This window comes from Dryobates pubescens, chromosome 5, assembly GCF_014839835.1.
Source record: "Dryobates pubescens isolate bDryPub1 chromosome 5, bDryPub1.pri, whole genome shotgun sequence".
Classification (NCBI taxonomy): Eukaryota; Metazoa; Chordata; class Aves; order Piciformes; family Picidae; genus Dryobates; species Dryobates pubescens.
In genome coordinates this window covers 15,268,088-15,284,432 of record NC_071616.1, presented here as the reverse complement: position 1 = coordinate 15,284,432, position 16,345 = coordinate 15,268,088, and the positions used below count along the sequence as shown (strand labels likewise).

Genomic DNA, 16,345 nt, shown 5'->3' with positions numbered 1-16,345 from the left:
CAGATAAATAAAACTGAATGGGGATTTGACTTGTGGAGTTGCTAAGTCACAAAGAACATGCACAATAAAACCCAGGTTTTAACCAGGGAGAGTCATGACAGGTTGGAACAATTTAACCAGGGTTGTGTGGGTTCTACTTTGATGGATGCTTTAGAATGAGGGTTGGAGGCTTTTTCTCAAGGGTCTCCTTTTTCCTGTGGCTGGGGAGCATGTGATGGCTTGGGCTGTGCAGAAGAGCTGATGTCCCTTCAGTGGTGTGGAGAAGTGCTGCAATATAACTGTGTCTTTTCTTCAGACAGAGGTGGCTGAGGACCCAGAGAAGGTTTCCACCGTTCACTTACAGCTTGGACTACCACTCGTCTTCATCCTCAGCCAGAAAGAGACTTATGAGGCTGACAGGAGGACAGCAGAATTTGTGGCCTGGAGGCTCCTGGGGAAAGCAGGAGTTGCCCTTTTGTCCAGGTATTTGCTTTCAGGTGGTTTGGGATTCTTGCTTTTTGTGGTGTTTCTGAGCTTGATGGTCCCGCCACCAGCATGACAGCCCATGGGGTTACTCACACCTGGGTGAAAGGCAGTACACAAGAAGATGTCCCATTTGAGGACTTGTCCAGGATCACATTCATTTGGTTTCAGATTGGCTGGAACTGTAGAAACCTGTGAGTCTCTTGTTGACTTAGAAGTGGAGAACCAGTCAGACTGAGAGCTTTTGGGAGGGAAACTTTTCACAGCTGGAAGGTTGCCATCAAATTTAGGACAGAAGTCAAGGAGGTGGACAGCGGTTGCTGAGTCCTGCAACCACTGCAATCGTGGAGGTCTCCACTCAGTAAGTGATGCTTCCTTGGTCAGTGAGTAGAGCTCTCTGAGTTAGACCAGCACATGTTCCCCAGGAAGAAAGGAGATACTCTTGTGATATGGAGGTTTGGCTTCTTCTTTGGCTGTTGACCACCAGTTACTTATCTCTGCTTCACAGGCTCAGGAGCAGCCTTGTGTACAACAGTGACTTCTGTTTGCAAACACTTCCATGGTGACTTGCTAAAGAAGGTGTAGGCTTGGCTTCAGGGCCTTTGGGGATGTCTGGCTGGCAGCTGTGCAATTGGGAGGAGATGGAGGAAAGATGGGTGTGGGCTGTCCTCAGCTTTCTGTCACAGTGGTGCCACCCACTATGGAGGCACTATGTGGCTACATTTGCTCAGGAGCTGGAGTTCACCAGCAGAGCAGCTGCACTAGGCTGTGGCTACCAGTGCATGAGCAAAGACCTGAATCATAAAGAATCACAGAATGGTTTGGGTTGGAAGAGACCTTAAAGATCATCGAGTTCCAACTCCCCTGCCATGGACAGGGACACTTTCCTCTAGAAAAGGCTGCCCGAAGCTCCATCCAACCTGGCCTTGAACACTTCAAGGGATGGAGCATCCACAAACTCTTTGAGCAACCTGTTCCAGTGTCTCACCTCACTGTAAAATATTTCTTCCTAATATTCAGTCTAAATCTCCCCTCTTTCAGTTTAAAACCATCACCCCTTGACCTATCAGTACAAGCCCTTGTAAAAACTCCCTCCCCATCTTTCTTTTAAGCACTGAAAGACCACCAGAAGGTCTCCCTGGAGCCTTCTCCAGGCTGAACAACCCCAACTCTCTCAGCTTGGCCTCACAGCAGAGGGCTTCCAGCCCCCCCATCATTGTTGTGGCCTCCTCTGGACCCACTCCAACAGATCCATGTCCTTCTTACACTGAGGACCCCAGGGCTGAAATCACAGAAAGGAAATCCAGGCCCTCTGTGAAAGAGGCATGTTATGCAATGCAGTCCCACCAGGAGGTCGCTTGGGCCCTATTTATCTGCCGCTGGCATTGATTCTGAGCTCCTGCAAGTTCTGTGGGGTTCTAAAGCATGACTCTGTGAGGACATGGTGCATGAGGAAAGGTGGACTTGCCAGCTAGGCAGGCTGAGTAGAGGACCTGATTTTGCACATCTCAACATCTAATGTTCACTTTCTATTTCGGAAGGGACCTCCTAGATTTGAACATTCTGCTCCGGTCCAAAGTCGCTCTCAAGACACCAGAGGAGGTTAGATGCTGGATTTCTTTATTGCACAACTCTTATTTTGCTCTCTGGGCATGGTGCTCTTTAGAAGTGCTGGAGTGTTGCTTGGCTCTGTTGTTGTTTGACAGCCTTCCCAGAAGCTGAAGGGGAAGTACTTTCCCCTAGACGCGCCATTCTGTTTGGAACTGCCTGAGTTTGGTTCTGCAGAGCAGTTGTGCCTGCTGGTAAAGACAAAGCAGTGAGTTTGTTTGGGATTCAATATGTAGGGTGACATCCCCAGTACACCTCCAGGCAACACAAGGTTGTGACAGTCTTAAGTGTGAATTCCCCCAAGGGTCGGATTTCTGTCGGCCTTTGCCTGTTAGGAAAGACATTCAGAAGATAGGAGAGGAAGAAGTGAGTGTCAGACTAAGAGCAAACAGCCACAGGTCTGTGCTGAACTGATGTAAGCAACCCTCTCTGGCAGCGGTCTGGGAAGAGGGTAGGGTGGAGATGAGCTAAACTCTGGAGGGACCTGACCTAGCTTGTGAGGCAAGATGGAATTTGGTGCCGACCAAGGCAGGCAGCACACCTTGCCCCAGATTACCTGAACTTCCACACTTGTGAATGCAAAGCTACAGGATCAGGCCTGAACCTGAGCGTCCCCTGAGGGCTTCCCATGCCCTGCTGAGAGACGTGCATGTTGTATTTCTCCTCCTAGAGCCAAGGGGAGGTGCCAGCAATTTGTCATTTCTCTCAGTTGCTTATAAAATTTGTTTTCTCTGAAGTGCCTTTTGCTGGGGTGGTGCCAGAACTGGTTTTAAGTCCACAAGTTGCCATTTCTGAGAAATCCATTTTGCTCTTTCCATGGGTTGGCAGCCCCTGCACGCTTGGGAAAACTCTTCTTGGTTGAGCTCCATGAGATAAAGGATTTTATATGCCAGTTTCCCAGGCTGTGGTGGGCTACCCAGACCCAGCCAGAACATATTAGGTGATAAGACAAATGAATGGACCTTTTATCTCCCCAGTCTCCTTCGCTGTTTGGCCACGGAGCTTTTCCTTGCAGTGGCAGATCGAAGTGAAGATGCTGGGAGGTGGAACAGGTGTTCACTTTCAGCACTCCAGGCACAGGATCCCACAATTACTTCCCCACAAGGAAAAGTCATTCTAGAGTGAGAAAAATTCATGTGCAGATGAAATTGGGACAAAAGCCACACCCCAGATCATAGAATCAGAGAGTTGTTTCAGCTCTAAGATCACCAAGTCCAACCTTCAACCAAAGACCACCATGACCATTAAACCTGGTCCCACAGTGCCAGGTCTGTTTCTTGAACACCTCCAGGGGCAGTAACTCCACCACGTCCCTTGGCAGCCAGTTCCAATGCCTGACCAAAAGATGCTCTCCTATTTGGCAGCTTGAGGAATCTGTTGACATAATCCAAAGTAAGGATTTGGGCAAAGGTGCCCCTTCAGCCTTGAGTTCAGTTGGTGAACAAAATGGACACAGGGTGATGTTTTGCTCCCTCTGCTTTGTTCTGTTCTCTTTAGGGAGTGCCTATCAAATACCTAGTCTTGGAAGACACTGATGAAGTTATAACCCTGGTTGAAGATACGAACAAAATTGAGCAAATCCAGGAGGAGGAGGAGGAGGAAGAAGAGGAGGAGGAGGATATTAAAGAGAGTAGCAATCAAGGTGTGCAACTCAGCAGTGAAAAGCTGACTGTTATCAGATGGAGCATGCCATCAGCATCTGCTAGAGACATGCAGGTTGTCACTAAAGCATTAGAGGACACTTGTGTGCTTTTCCCAAAGAAGGTTGAAGCAGATGGTCCTTGAGGGCCCTTCCAACCTGGTATTTTGCAAATCTGAAGCCACCCATCAGTCATATCATGGCTGTGCAGAGTAGCTCACTTATTCTCTGCAGATCACTGGAGTTCAGTGACACACAGGCATGATTTTTGGAGGAGACAGAAGAAGAAAAGGAGGAGCTGTTAGAGGAACAGATGCAGAGGTGCTCATGAGACACAAGTGCTGCTTGAATGCATCCAGCTTCAGGTTACCCAGAGTTGTGGATGCCCCATCCCTGGAAATGTTCAAAGCCAAGTTGGATGGGGCTTTGAGCAAGCTGGAAGGTATCCTTGGCCATGACTGGGAGGTTGGAACTGGATGATATTTAAGGTCCCTTCCAACCTGAACCATTCTGTGATTCAAGGGCATGAGAGGTTTAAAGTTCACCCAATGCTGTCTCTTCTCCAAGCATCAGATGACGAGCCTTAGAATTGTCAGTCGTTCTGGGAGGGTTTGAGATGTTTTTGCAGGAGCTGTTCCAAACTTCCACAGGGAGAAAGCAGAGGTCCCTGCTGAAGGTGCATTTGTTTTCCATGCAAAGTTTGGTTTGTTTTCAAAACAAATTGGTGCAAGATTCCAGAGGAGCCATTGTGCTTGAAAAATGATGTTCACATCCAAGGGCACAGCTGGTCAAGAGCATTTCATAGAATCACTGAATGGTCTGGGTTGAACAGGACCTTGAAGACCATCATGTTCCCCCCCCTTGCTATGGGCAGGGACACCTCCTACTAGCCTACATTGCTCAAGGTTCCATCTAATGTGGCTTTGAACACTTCCCAGGGTTGGAGCCCTGTTGATGAGTTTGTGTCTGTACCTCTACTCCCCCATTCAAGGCAGTTACTCCCTGCCGACAGTCACTGGGTCTTAGATCAGGGGTGCTGGCTTCCAGAAATGTGCTGTTGGGGTGGCTTGGGGGTGCTGCGGTTGCCACTGCTCTGTACTCATGCACAGCTGTGGGTCCCTTGCAGACATCCAAGATGATCAGGTGGTGGAAGCAGTTTCCAGGGACAAGAAGCGAGAGCTGCCTCTGGAGAAGATCCAAGTCCTGACAGAGGAGAACTTCAGCTCTGCCCTCCTGGAGACCACCCGGACTGTTGTCCTGTTTTATGCCAGCTGTGAGTATGACATGTGGCCTGGCTGCCCCTTCTTTGAGCTTTCCTTGATAAGCATCAGCATGGTGCTACTCGCCACACTTTCCATAATACAGTGGTCCTGCAGATAAGTTTAAATGATAAATAGCAGCTCCATGGAGAAGTACCTTGGAGAGAGTCCAGTGGAGGCTGTGAGGACAATGAAGGGAGTGGAACATTTCTCTGATGAGGAAAGGGTGAGAGACCTGGGGCTGTTTAGCCTGGAGAAGCAAAGACTGAGAGGGGATCTTGTTAATGCTTGTAAACATCTGTAAGATGGGTGTCAAGAAGAAGGGGCCAGTCTCTTTTCAGTGGTGTCCTGTGATAGGACAAGGGGCAACAGACACAAACCGGAACACAGGAAGTTCCATCTTGACATGAGGGAAAACTTCTTTATTGTAAGGGTGCTGGAGCCCTGGGGCAGGCTGCCCAGAGTGGTTGTGGAGTCTCCTTCTCTGGAGGCTTTCAAGACCCATCTGGATGTGTTCCTGTGTGACCTGCCCTATATGATCCTGCTTTGGTAGGGGGCTTGGACTTTATGATCTCTGGAGGTTCCTTCCAACCCCTACCATTCTATGATTCCATGATAAATACATGGCCCCATGGACCTCTGGCAATCAGTTCTTCTCACTGATTGGAATTGTGTGAAGACCTCATTTCTCAGTGTAGAAGATACCAACATTCATAGGGTTTTAATCTTCATCTTACAGGGACTAGGTATAGGACAAGAGGGGAAATTGTGGTAGCATGGGCTCATGGGTTAGACTAGATGACCTTTAAAAGTCCTTTCCAACCCAAACCATCCTATGATTCTATGGGATAGGATGAACGACACCATTGCTGTCTGCTGCACAGAAACCCAGTACTTTTCCTTAATTCCTTCAAGTCTTTCAGAGCTTGAAGCACCTTAGGATGCAGAGAATCATTATGTGACATTGTCAAGGAGCAAGGGCTGGCCTGTCCATCACCTCAGGGCTTGTGTCTCTGCTGTGTTTCAGGGGAGGCAGTGTCCCTGGCAGTGCTGCAGTCTTACACTGAGGTGGCTGATCACCTGAAAGGTAAGGGACCATGGGGCTGAGGGCTCTACAGCTAGCAGATACCTGCCCTAGCAGTGGGAACCAGAAGACTGGCAGAATTCTTCTCACTCCATCCCTTTCTTGACATAGGTGACAACACTTCCACCCCTCTTCCCTCACCTGTCTGACAATAGTTATGTTGCTGGGCACAGTGACCATGTGATGAATGCCCAAGAGCATGAAGAAGGCCAGGGTAGAGCACTAGTGGCTGTGGATGACACAGGGCAGGCTTTGAAGAGGAGCAATCAGGAAGTACTGTAGTGTACATTGTGAAAAGAGTTCTTCTGTGTGGCCCTCAGTGCTAAGTCCTGCACATACCAAGGAGATGCACAGCAAATTGTTCTGCTGGGTGATACATCAGACCTCCTGCCTTAGACAGTACTTGATCTGAAGGAGCTGTAATTGGCCCTGGCTTTGGTGGAAAGTGTGACAGACAGGTGTAGGCAGGCCCAGATCCACTGGAGGAGGATGGTGTCAGAGGAAGAATTTACAATGATGGTGCCTTCGGGGCCTGGAGAGTGGTTAAATTACGTGGGAAGGCTGACAGGCAGCCACAGAGCTCCGTAAATAACAAGTGATGGTGAAGAATCAGCAACACTTCAAGACAGCACACATCAGGTAGTAAGGGTAGGAGACTGATCCTTCAAGAGGGCCTGAGCAGTTCCTGAGCAGTGTGAGCTTCATTCAGGTCTTCAACCCCATCCCTCTCTGTGGTTAGCAGAGAGAGGTGGGTTCTTCTGCACATCCATCACTACATGTGCTGAAGCTCTTCCAGAGATGCCTCTTTCTCCCCCTGGCTGCAGGGGACACTCAGGTGTCTTCATCCCCAAATCATCACAGCACAGTGGAGAAGTCACGTGGACCTGGGAAAACTTCTTTACTGTAAGGGTGGCAGAGCCCTGAAGCAGGCTGCCCAGAGAGGTTGTGGAGTCTTCTCTGGAGACTTTCAAGACCCATCTGGATGCATTCCTGTGTGACTTGCGTAGGTGACCTTGCTTTGGCAGGGTGGTTGGAATTGATCCCTGGAGGTCCCTTCCAACCTCTACCATCTGTGATTCTATGATTCTGTGGTCTGGGCCAGAGCTGTTTGGTCACCCCTGAAGCTGGATAATGCTTTCTCTTGTTTTTTCTTCTTCATCAAGACCCATTTCTTCTAGTGATGACCCTTCCCTGTGTCTGGCCACCATGTCTTGTGGCGTGCAAGCAGGATTCAGGCTGAGTTCTCGGTGCTGAGGACACATACAGCATCTGCAGAAGACCAAGGCAGCTTTCTGGGAAGCAGATGCAGTGGGTGTTGCTTACAAGAAGCCCTCCTGGGAACACTGTGGCCCAGGGCTGTGGTTTGGCTGAAAGCTGTTCTGCAGTCAGAGTCTGCACGAAGGGAAAGTCACCAGCAGCTTTGATCTGGACTGCAATCCCAGGAATAAACAGGAAAGCTCAGGGAGGGTTGTTGTTGATGCAGATGTTATGGTTGTTGATGGTTTGGGGTTTCTTTTAGACTCCCCAAGCTGAAGGAGCAAGCTGGGAGAGTTAGTGGGTGCAACCCTGCCCCTTCCTGAGCTGGTGGCCAAGCCTTGGCTGCTTCTGTGTTGCTTTCTGTCAGGCCTTCACTGTGTGTTTTTTGAATCATTTGATAACTATCTCAGAACATTATCAACTGGCTTGGGCCAAAGCCTTTCCTTTGTGATCTGTGAGAATCTCCAGCCTGATGGAACTTGTGGAATGACTCCAGTCTGCTTCCCCTGCTGCAACCTCAGAGAGGTCAGAGAACAGCTACATTAGTGGATCTGGAGAACCTTTGTCTGCTGCTGAGGGAGCTTTGGTCACAGGTGGGCTACCCGAGGACCTAGACCTAAAAGGATGGAAGTCCCTGGCCTCTCAGTTATGGCCAGGATGAGTGAGAACACAGCAGTGCAAGGGTGAAAAACCTGGACCAGGAAGAAGATACTGTGTTTTGCAGTATGGAGGCTGAAATCCAGGGTATGGCTTTGGGGCACTCTCTCAGCTCCCCCAGAAACCCTAGTATTCCTGTCTGCTCTCTGGAGTGGAGCTTTCTTCTAAGGGCTGAGAAGCCCAGGCCAGCTGTGGAGGCATGAATCACCTACTCTAGAGGCACATTTTGAGCTGCAGAACAAGGTGCTACTTTTGATGCCAAAGGAATGGTGGGGGTTGGAGGCTGTGGATCATCCAGTAACAGATGTTTACAACATGAAGTTTATGGCCCCCCAAATGTTTTCCCCTTGTTGAGAGATCCAGTTGATGAGACAATGAGAGGAAATGGCCTCAAGTTGCACCAGGGGAGTTTCAGGTTAAACATTAGGAAAAATTTACTTACTGAAAGAGTGGTCAAGCCCTGGAACAGGCTCCCCAGGGAGGTGGTGGAGTCATCATCCCTAGAGATGTTCAACAACACATAGACATGGCACATGGGACATGGTTTAGTGGCCATGGTTGTGTTGGGGTTGGACCTGTTGATCTCAGAGGTCTTTTTCAACCTTAATGATTCTAAGAATCCAGGAAGAGATGAGGAGAAGCATTGCTGTCTTGCTGAGCTGAGCACGTTTTCTGCTCTTGCAGCACAGAGTGCTGCTGGGGCTAACTCCTGCAGCTCTTGTCTGCCTTTGCAAGGTGTGGGCTTCTGGAAGTAGCACCTCAGGGGCGGGAGAAGAGGATGTGGGTGCAGAGCATTTCTTGGGTGCATCACTGGCCTTTTTTGGCAAAGAGGAGAGGAAACAGTGTCTAAGAAGAGCAATGTACTGTGATGGGAACAGTTCTGTCAGAGGACTGGAACCCCTCTGCTGTGAGGACAGGATGAGGGAGTTGGGGTTGTTCAGCCTGGAGAAGAGAAGGCTCAGAAGGGAGACCTTCTGATGGCCTTTCAGTACTTAGGGGCCCATAATAAAGATGGGGACATAATTTTTAGCAGAGCCTGTTGTGACAGAACAAGGGGTGATGGTGTTAAACTGAAAAAAAAGAAGATTCAGACTAGAGAGAAAGAAGTGTGTTATGTTGAAGTTGGTGAGACACTGTCCCAGGTTGCCCAGAGATGCTCCATCCCTGGAACCATTCCAGGTCAGTTGTGTGGGGCTATGAGCTCTAGTTGCAGATGTCCCTGCTGACTGTAGGGGTTTGGACTAGATGACCCCTAAGGGTCCCTTCCAATCCAAAGCATTCCATGGTTCTGTGATTCTTTCTTCTGTGCTCGTGGAGTCTTTTTGTCTAATGACTCCCACTGATGGAGATCTGAAGTTGCATTTCAAGGGTGTGAAAATAGCTTGTGTAGGTTAGCAATCTATATTCATGGAATTTAAATCTGAAGTAAGGATGGAGGAGTCCATTATATGATACTGTCCAGGTGGTCATTTTGGTTCCATGCTGGGTTCCTCCTCTTGAAGTGCAGCACTTCATACAGAGCTGCTCTTTCATGTTGTAGCATTTGGACAGCTCTTCAAGTCATCTTTCTAATGCCAGTCCTGTCCTCCAAAGGATTAGAAGTTTAAAGGATATTATTTTCTTTTGTTCCCTGTTCATTGCTGATTTGTCTTGTCCTGGTTTTATAAGCCCCCTAGGACAGAGGTTCTCACTGTTACTTGTTTTAGTAGCACCTAAAATAGAAGAAGAGGAAGATCTTGTCTTCCTCTTTCACCTTTCTTCACATTCAGCAGCTCAGCAGTGAGCATAGGGCTGAAGGAGCTGCTGCTGACTGAACTCCTCAAACTGCTGAAAATGGTGTGACCAGCCTCTACAAGGTGTTTCTCAGGCCAGACAGGAAATCACCAAATCATAGAATGGTTTGGGTTGGAAGGGACCTTAAAGATCATCTAGTTCCAACCCCCCTGCCATGGGCAGGGGTACCTCCCACTAGACCAGGTTGTTCAAGACCTCAGAAGAGCACTTTGGGTTCAAAATCCCCCAAGGTAGTATCCAAATATCAAAACTCATATTTGAGGTACCTCAGAGTAGCTTTGCAGTTCCATTTTACCAAGACATCAAAGCCCTGTTTCCATGTCTGTATGTTTCAGGGTTGGGCAAGACACAGAATGATGTGGTAAGAGATGATGAGAACCAGCTCTGCAGGATCAGAGGTGTGAAATAAATCCAGGGGCAAGCTTTTAATGTGAGATGGTATTTCAAGAGCCTGGAGAAGGACACAAACCATTTCTGCTCTCGTGGGATGTTTTGGCATTTCCTGACTGAGTGGAATTGCAGACCCTTAGCTTCATGCTGCCACTGGCTGCTTCTGTAGCTGAATTTGACACAAGGCAGAACAGCAGCAAACTGCTCATGGGAGCTGCAAAGCAGAACCTAAAAACGGGTTTGCAGAAAATGGTCTAGTGGGATGCCAAAGATATTAGGGATAGAAGACAGGAATACAGGCTAAGGTCTCCTCTGCCTTTACCTTTCTAACCTGTGACTAAAACTCTTCCACAGCTTCTCTGTCAAAAAGAATCACAGAATCACAGAGTGCTTTCACTTGGAAGGGTCCTTTCAAGGTCATCTAGTCCAACCCCCCAGCAGAGACATCTGCAACTACAACAGATAGCTCAGAGCTCCAGACAACCTGACCTGGAACAGTTCCAGGGATGGGGCATCTACTACCAATCTGAGCAACCTGGGCTGGGGTTTCAGTGCTCTCAGCATCAAAAATTTCTCACTTAAGCTCAGCTTAACTCAGCTGTGCTTGCTTCTCAAATTGGTTTAATATCTGGTCAAACCTCCCTCCCTGGGAATGGGTTGTCACTTGTTCTTGGGTGACCTCACTGTTGTCTCCAGAGCAGACTTTAGAGATTGTTAGATTTTACTGTGTTGTTCTTCCAAGCAATTTTCAGTCCCCAAGCCCTACAATTCTTTGGGTTTTTCCTCAGGAGGCACATCATCCAAACTTCTCCAGATTCATTCTCATCTGCTCTAAGCTTTTCTAAAAAGCTTTTCTAAAAGCTTTTCCCAGCCTAACTTGCTGGGCTCTGCAGTGGTCTCACCAGCACAGAGAGCATAATTTTCCTCCCATATCTTGCAGATGATGTTGAGAGTTCATCCCAGAATGAGCTTTGCCCTTTTCTGCAGCACTGATGATATCTGCATCCTCCTTCTCCTTATGGAATGCTGCTGTTGTTAGACTTTGCCCTTCAAATTGGTTTCTGCCCCTCTGGGCTTGGGATCATTTGCAGGTTGCATGTGTCTGGTTTATTCCACCAGACCTTTAATGAAAATAGTGATCAGAATCAAACCCAGGCCAGACAGAGAAGAAAGCTTGGCTGTTTTGGTGTGCCACGCTCTTGAGAAATCCTCATCACCTGCCCTAACCCTGGTTTCTGAAGGACACTTTGTAATGGTCTGCCTCCATGTGTGTACTTGTCTCTAGGTTTCATCCCATCTTTCCCTTGACTCCTGTTCAAACAAATGTAGGGGTGGCCTGAAGATTCCTGAGATGTGGCATTCCTGCAGTGGGCATGGACAGCATATGGCTTGGGGACTGTAAGCAGCCGTGCTGTCCTTGGACAAGCCTGCATGTTGACCTGGTATAACGGCCATGGTGGTCTTAGGTTGGTGGTTGGACTTGATGATTTTAGAGGTCTTTTCCAGCTGAAAGAGGGAGCTTGGGCTGTTCAGCCTAGAGAAGAGAAGGCTCTGGGGAGATGTTATAGCTATATTTCAGTATCTGAGAGGGACCTACAGGAAGGCTGGGGAGGGATTGATTAGAAGGGCTTGTACTGATAGGATGAGAGGCAATGGTTTGAAACAATAGCAGGGTAGATTTAGGTTGGACATCGTGAGTAAATTCTTTACAGTGAGAGTGGTGAAACACTGGAACAGGCTGCTCAGGGATGTGGTAGATGCCTCATCCCTGGAGACACTCAAGATCAGACTTGATGTGGCCCTGGGCAGCCTGATCTAGTCAGAAGTGTCCCTGCTTACTGCAGGGGGATTGGACAATATGACCTTTGAGGGTCATTTCTGACCCAATGCAGTCTGCGAGTCTGTGAAACAATTCTATGACTCTTAAGTAGATAGGAGGCAGCTTAGGTGAGGCTGGCAACGAAGGGATCACTACCCCTGGTGGTGGTTCACCTGCCAGATGGTTAGCACAGGCTTAGCTGTGGACAAGCAAGCAACATGCTGCTCATCACCCAATGTGCAGATGGAAGGAAGACTGGTAAGGACATGCTGGAGCTGCAGGCACTGTGTCATGGAGACCGTGCAGGGAACCAACCTGCATTTGTTACGCTGCTTATGAATCCCTTGAGTTTTGGTGAGACCCATAAAAAGCATTTTTGGTATCAGGAACCTAAGTTGGACTAAGTCCCAAGTATTCTGCTTTTCTCTCTCCCTTACCTGTGAGACCCCAGGTTCACAGGTCCTAATGGTGCCTGTTAGAGGCTTTGTGATGGAGCAGCTTGGGTGATTGCCAGCCTCTATTACATCTATCAAATTTATGGGACCTTCAGCTTGCATACTGGGCTCCATAATTTAGGTAGAACAGACACTTTTCAACACTTGGCACCATAATAAATGAAGAAGCCTTGGATGCATCAGCCTCCTTCATGCCAAACTTTATCTTCTGTCTTTACTGTAAGTCAGTGTCTGCACTGTTTCTTTGTCTTGGCTTGATTCCTAAGGTATTTCCAGTACCTTTCCTTACTATTTTTTCTGCTCCTGGACAGTTGCCTCAGGGTTTCATGGTGTCATTTTGTGTAACCAGCCAGTTCTGAATGTCTCTTGGTATTTCCATCTGAGAAGTGCAACTTATCACTTCTCTGAGTATTTTTGTCTCTCCATGGACTGCCGTTTGGATCGGTCCAGCCCTGCTGGAGCACTCAATCCATTTTCAGGCTGGAGATAGTGACTGTTGTGCTGAAAGGTATGTGAATGTCCATGATTTCAGGAGAAAACTCAAAGGAATTGTGTATTCAGGGCTGGATTTGGACATCCTGCTCATACAAAGCAACATCTGACGATAGGAATGGCCCAGCAGCTTCTCGGTGGTAGCCCAGCTGGGCTCATTCTGAATGCTCTGTTAGGATGCATGCCAAAGCAAATAGGAGACCTGGCAGCAAATGTATGTGATAATTTCACAAAAAAGCTCTTGTTCAACCCTTTCTCTGTTATTTTTGCCTTATTTTTAGACTTACTTGTTTTCCTCTCTAGGAACTGAGGGGCTTTTGCTCTCTGCAGTCAACTGCTGGGACTGGCCTGGTGTTTGCAGGATGGAGAACGTCACACAGTTTCCTACCATCAAGATCTATGAGAAGGGAGAGCGGTCAGTGGTGTACAATGGCATGTGGGGGACTGAACAGTTGACCAGCTTCATCATGCTGTAAGTGCCTGGTAGTGAGTCCCCACCCAGTGAGACTGGCACGTAGATGTATAGAATGGTTTGGCTTGGAAGGGAACTCAGAGATGTTTTTGTGCTTCTCAGTGTCAGGGAACATCCTTTCTTGGACAGGGCATCCATCTGTTGTCTCTTTGCTGGAATTCCTTCTCTGGATTCCCAAGGATCTCAGAGCAACCGTTTTGGCTCAGGGCTGTTCTCTCTTCCTCGTAACATAATGGATGCATTAAGAAGGGTGTGGCCAGGATGATAGGGGTGTTTCTCCTCCCTCTCTGCTCTGCCCTAGGGAGGCCACAGCTGGAGTCCAGAGTCCAGTTCTGGGCTCCCCAGTTCAAGACATGTGGAACTACTGGACAGAGTCCAGTGGAAGCTCCAAAGATGCTGAGGGGCCTGGAACATCTCTGTGAAGAGGAAAGGCTGAGAGACCTGGGGCTGTTGAGCCTGGGGAAGAGCAGACACAGAGGGAATCTTGCAATGCTCAGCAAGAGCTAGTGTGTGTGTGTGGGGGGAAAGGGAATGGGGCCAGACTCTTTTCAGTGGTGCCCCAAGGGACAATGAGCACAAACTGAAACCCAGGAGGTTCCATCTGAGGATGAGGAAAATCATCTTTGCTATGAGGATGCTGGAGCCCTGGAGCAGGCTGCCCAGAGAGGCTGTGGAGTATCCTTCTCTGGAGAGGTCCAAACCCACTTGAACATTGTGATGCAGTGCAACATGCTGTGGGTGCCTCTGCTTTAGGAGGGGAATTGGACTGGATAATCCCCAGAGATCCCTATCAATTCCTCCTGTGATTCTGTAGTCACCAGCTCTAGTACCTTTCTATGACTATGTGTTGTCCTTTCTTACCAGGAAACTGTTTTTTGTCTCTAGTTGTGACATTGGGTTGGGACATTGTTAGACTGAGGTTACACTTTTTTCTCTTGCTATCAAAAGTGAAGAAGGTGACAGCCCATTCTGTTTCTCTGCTTTTCCATAGGAGCCAAGTTTCCTGCCCTTTGAAGCTGGCCACGATTGATGAAGCAGAAAGATATTTAAGAGGAGAATTTCCCTCTGAGCTGTCATCCTATCACCACACTTCCATTCTAGGAGTATTTAGCACAGCCACGAGTGAAGGTTAGTGTGCTATTTATATAGAATCATAGACTGGTTTTGCTTGGAAGATACCTTTAAGGTTGTGAACTCCAGCCATTAACCCAGGACTGCCAGGTCACCACTAATCCATGTCCCTCAGCACACATCTACGTGGCTTTTAAATCCTTCCAGGGACAGTGACTCCTCTTCCCTGGGCAGTCTGGTTCAGGGCTTTACAACCCTTTTGGGGAAGAGATTGTTCCTCATGTCCAACTTATGCCTCCCCTGGGCCAACTTAGGCCAATCATAGAATCAGTTCTACATTTCTGTGATTTCCTCTTGTCCTGTTGCTCAGCTTCATAACTGAAGGGTGAGAGATGATTCTAGGTGCTTGGAAGTTCTTCCATGCATCATTCTCTCTACATGTGTTTCCTCACACCTCAGCCTGCCTGGCACCACCCTTTTTTTTGTTTTTGCCAGAAGAAGATAGCAGGTGATTCCAGTTGTGGCACTTAAGGTCCATACCCTGGCTCAGAGGACATTCAGCTGTCAGGCTTGTTTATTACACCCAGTGTGGTGGGACCTACCAACCCTGACAAGGATCCAGACAGGATGCTTGGTGCAGTACAAAACAGCACTGCCTTTAGTGACCTTTCTCAGCAAGGAGAATTTTGGAGGTGACCTGAACTTACCAAGCCATAGCTTGTGCCTGTTGTATCTCCAGCCCCTTACCGTGAGGAGTTTGCTGGTCTCTTTATGAGTCCCCTTCACAGTAGCTGTGGGATGCAATTAAATCCCCTCAGATTCTGAACAAGCCCAGATCCACCTTTCAATATCCCTTCTGTCCCAAACTGTTCCATGATTCTATGATCACCCTCTTCATGTAGTCCATGGACAACATGTCACAGCATATTCTTTCTTCAAGAAAGCCCTTTCCACTATTGGATTGATGGTCATCTTGATGACTATTCCTTCTGCAAATGTGCTAGTCCCAGGCCCTGCAACCAACACACAATCCAAACCCTTTGTTTTAAAAAATAAAGCAGCAATAGGATAAAATAGGAATTTCTTCCATCAAATAGAGTGAAATGTCAATAATTCAACTTGTGGACTTTGCAAGAGGTAGGCACAACCCCAGAATGGTGGACGTCATCTGGAAATGTCAATCAAAGTTGCTGGAAGGAGTGTTCTGAACTTGTCTGAATTTGTCTCACTTTGTAGTCTTGGTCAGTGTAGTCCTGGTCAGTGGGTGGACCTTGGAGCAGTTGTGTTCTCCTACCCCTGCCTGCTTTGTAGGATGCTGCTCCAGCAAATTCCAGGAGAATTTGTATCATGCCATGGCTTTGGTCCAGGATCCATTGGGTTTTCACAGCCTTCCTGAAAGACAAGGAAATGGACCTGAGAGCTATGGTGATTTTTTTGTGTGAGAATTGTATATTGCAGAATCCCAGACTGGTAGGAGTTGGAAGGGACCTCTGGAGATCATCCAGTCCAATCCCCCTCCTACAGCAGGGTCACCCACAGCAGGTTGCACAGGATCTCAAATGTTCATGTGGGTTTGGAATCTCTCCAGAGAAGGAGACTCCACAACCTCTCTGATTAGCCTGCTTCAGGGCTCCAGCACCCTCACAGCAAAGATGCATCCTCAGATGGAACCTCCTGGGTTTCAGTTTGTGCTCATTGTCCCTTGTCCTGTCACATGACACCACTTAAAACAGTCTGGCCCCAACCTCTTGTCCTCCCATCCTTTAGATCTTGCTGAGCATTGCTAAGATTCCCTCTGTGTCTGCTCTTTGCCAGGCTCAACAGCCCCAGGTCTCTTAGCCTTTCCTCTTCACAGAGGTGCTCCAGGCCCCTCAGCATCTTTGGAG

At 48.2% G+C, this 16,345-nt stretch overlaps 1 protein-coding gene across 1 annotated transcript in view; it reads left to right on the top strand.

Moving 5' to 3' along the window:
- The window catches only part of TXNDC16 (thioredoxin domain containing 16), a 44,108-nt gene that overhangs the window by 10,114 nt on the left and 17,649 nt on the right, over positions 1 to 16,345 (top strand). Inside the window, exons 9-15 of the mRNA XM_054161658.1 lie at positions 296 to 462; positions 2,004 to 2,064; positions 3,568 to 3,712; positions 4,836 to 4,982; positions 5,996 to 6,055; positions 13,220 to 13,388; positions 14,380 to 14,516. Of these exons, the coding sequence (XP_054017633.1) occupies positions 296 to 462; positions 2,004 to 2,064; positions 3,568 to 3,712; positions 4,836 to 4,982; positions 5,996 to 6,055; positions 13,220 to 13,388; positions 14,380 to 14,516 (886 nt within the window). The remainder of the gene's footprint in view (positions 1 to 295; positions 463 to 2,003; positions 2,065 to 3,567; positions 3,713 to 4,835; positions 4,983 to 5,995; positions 6,056 to 13,219; positions 13,389 to 14,379; positions 14,517 to 16,345) is intronic.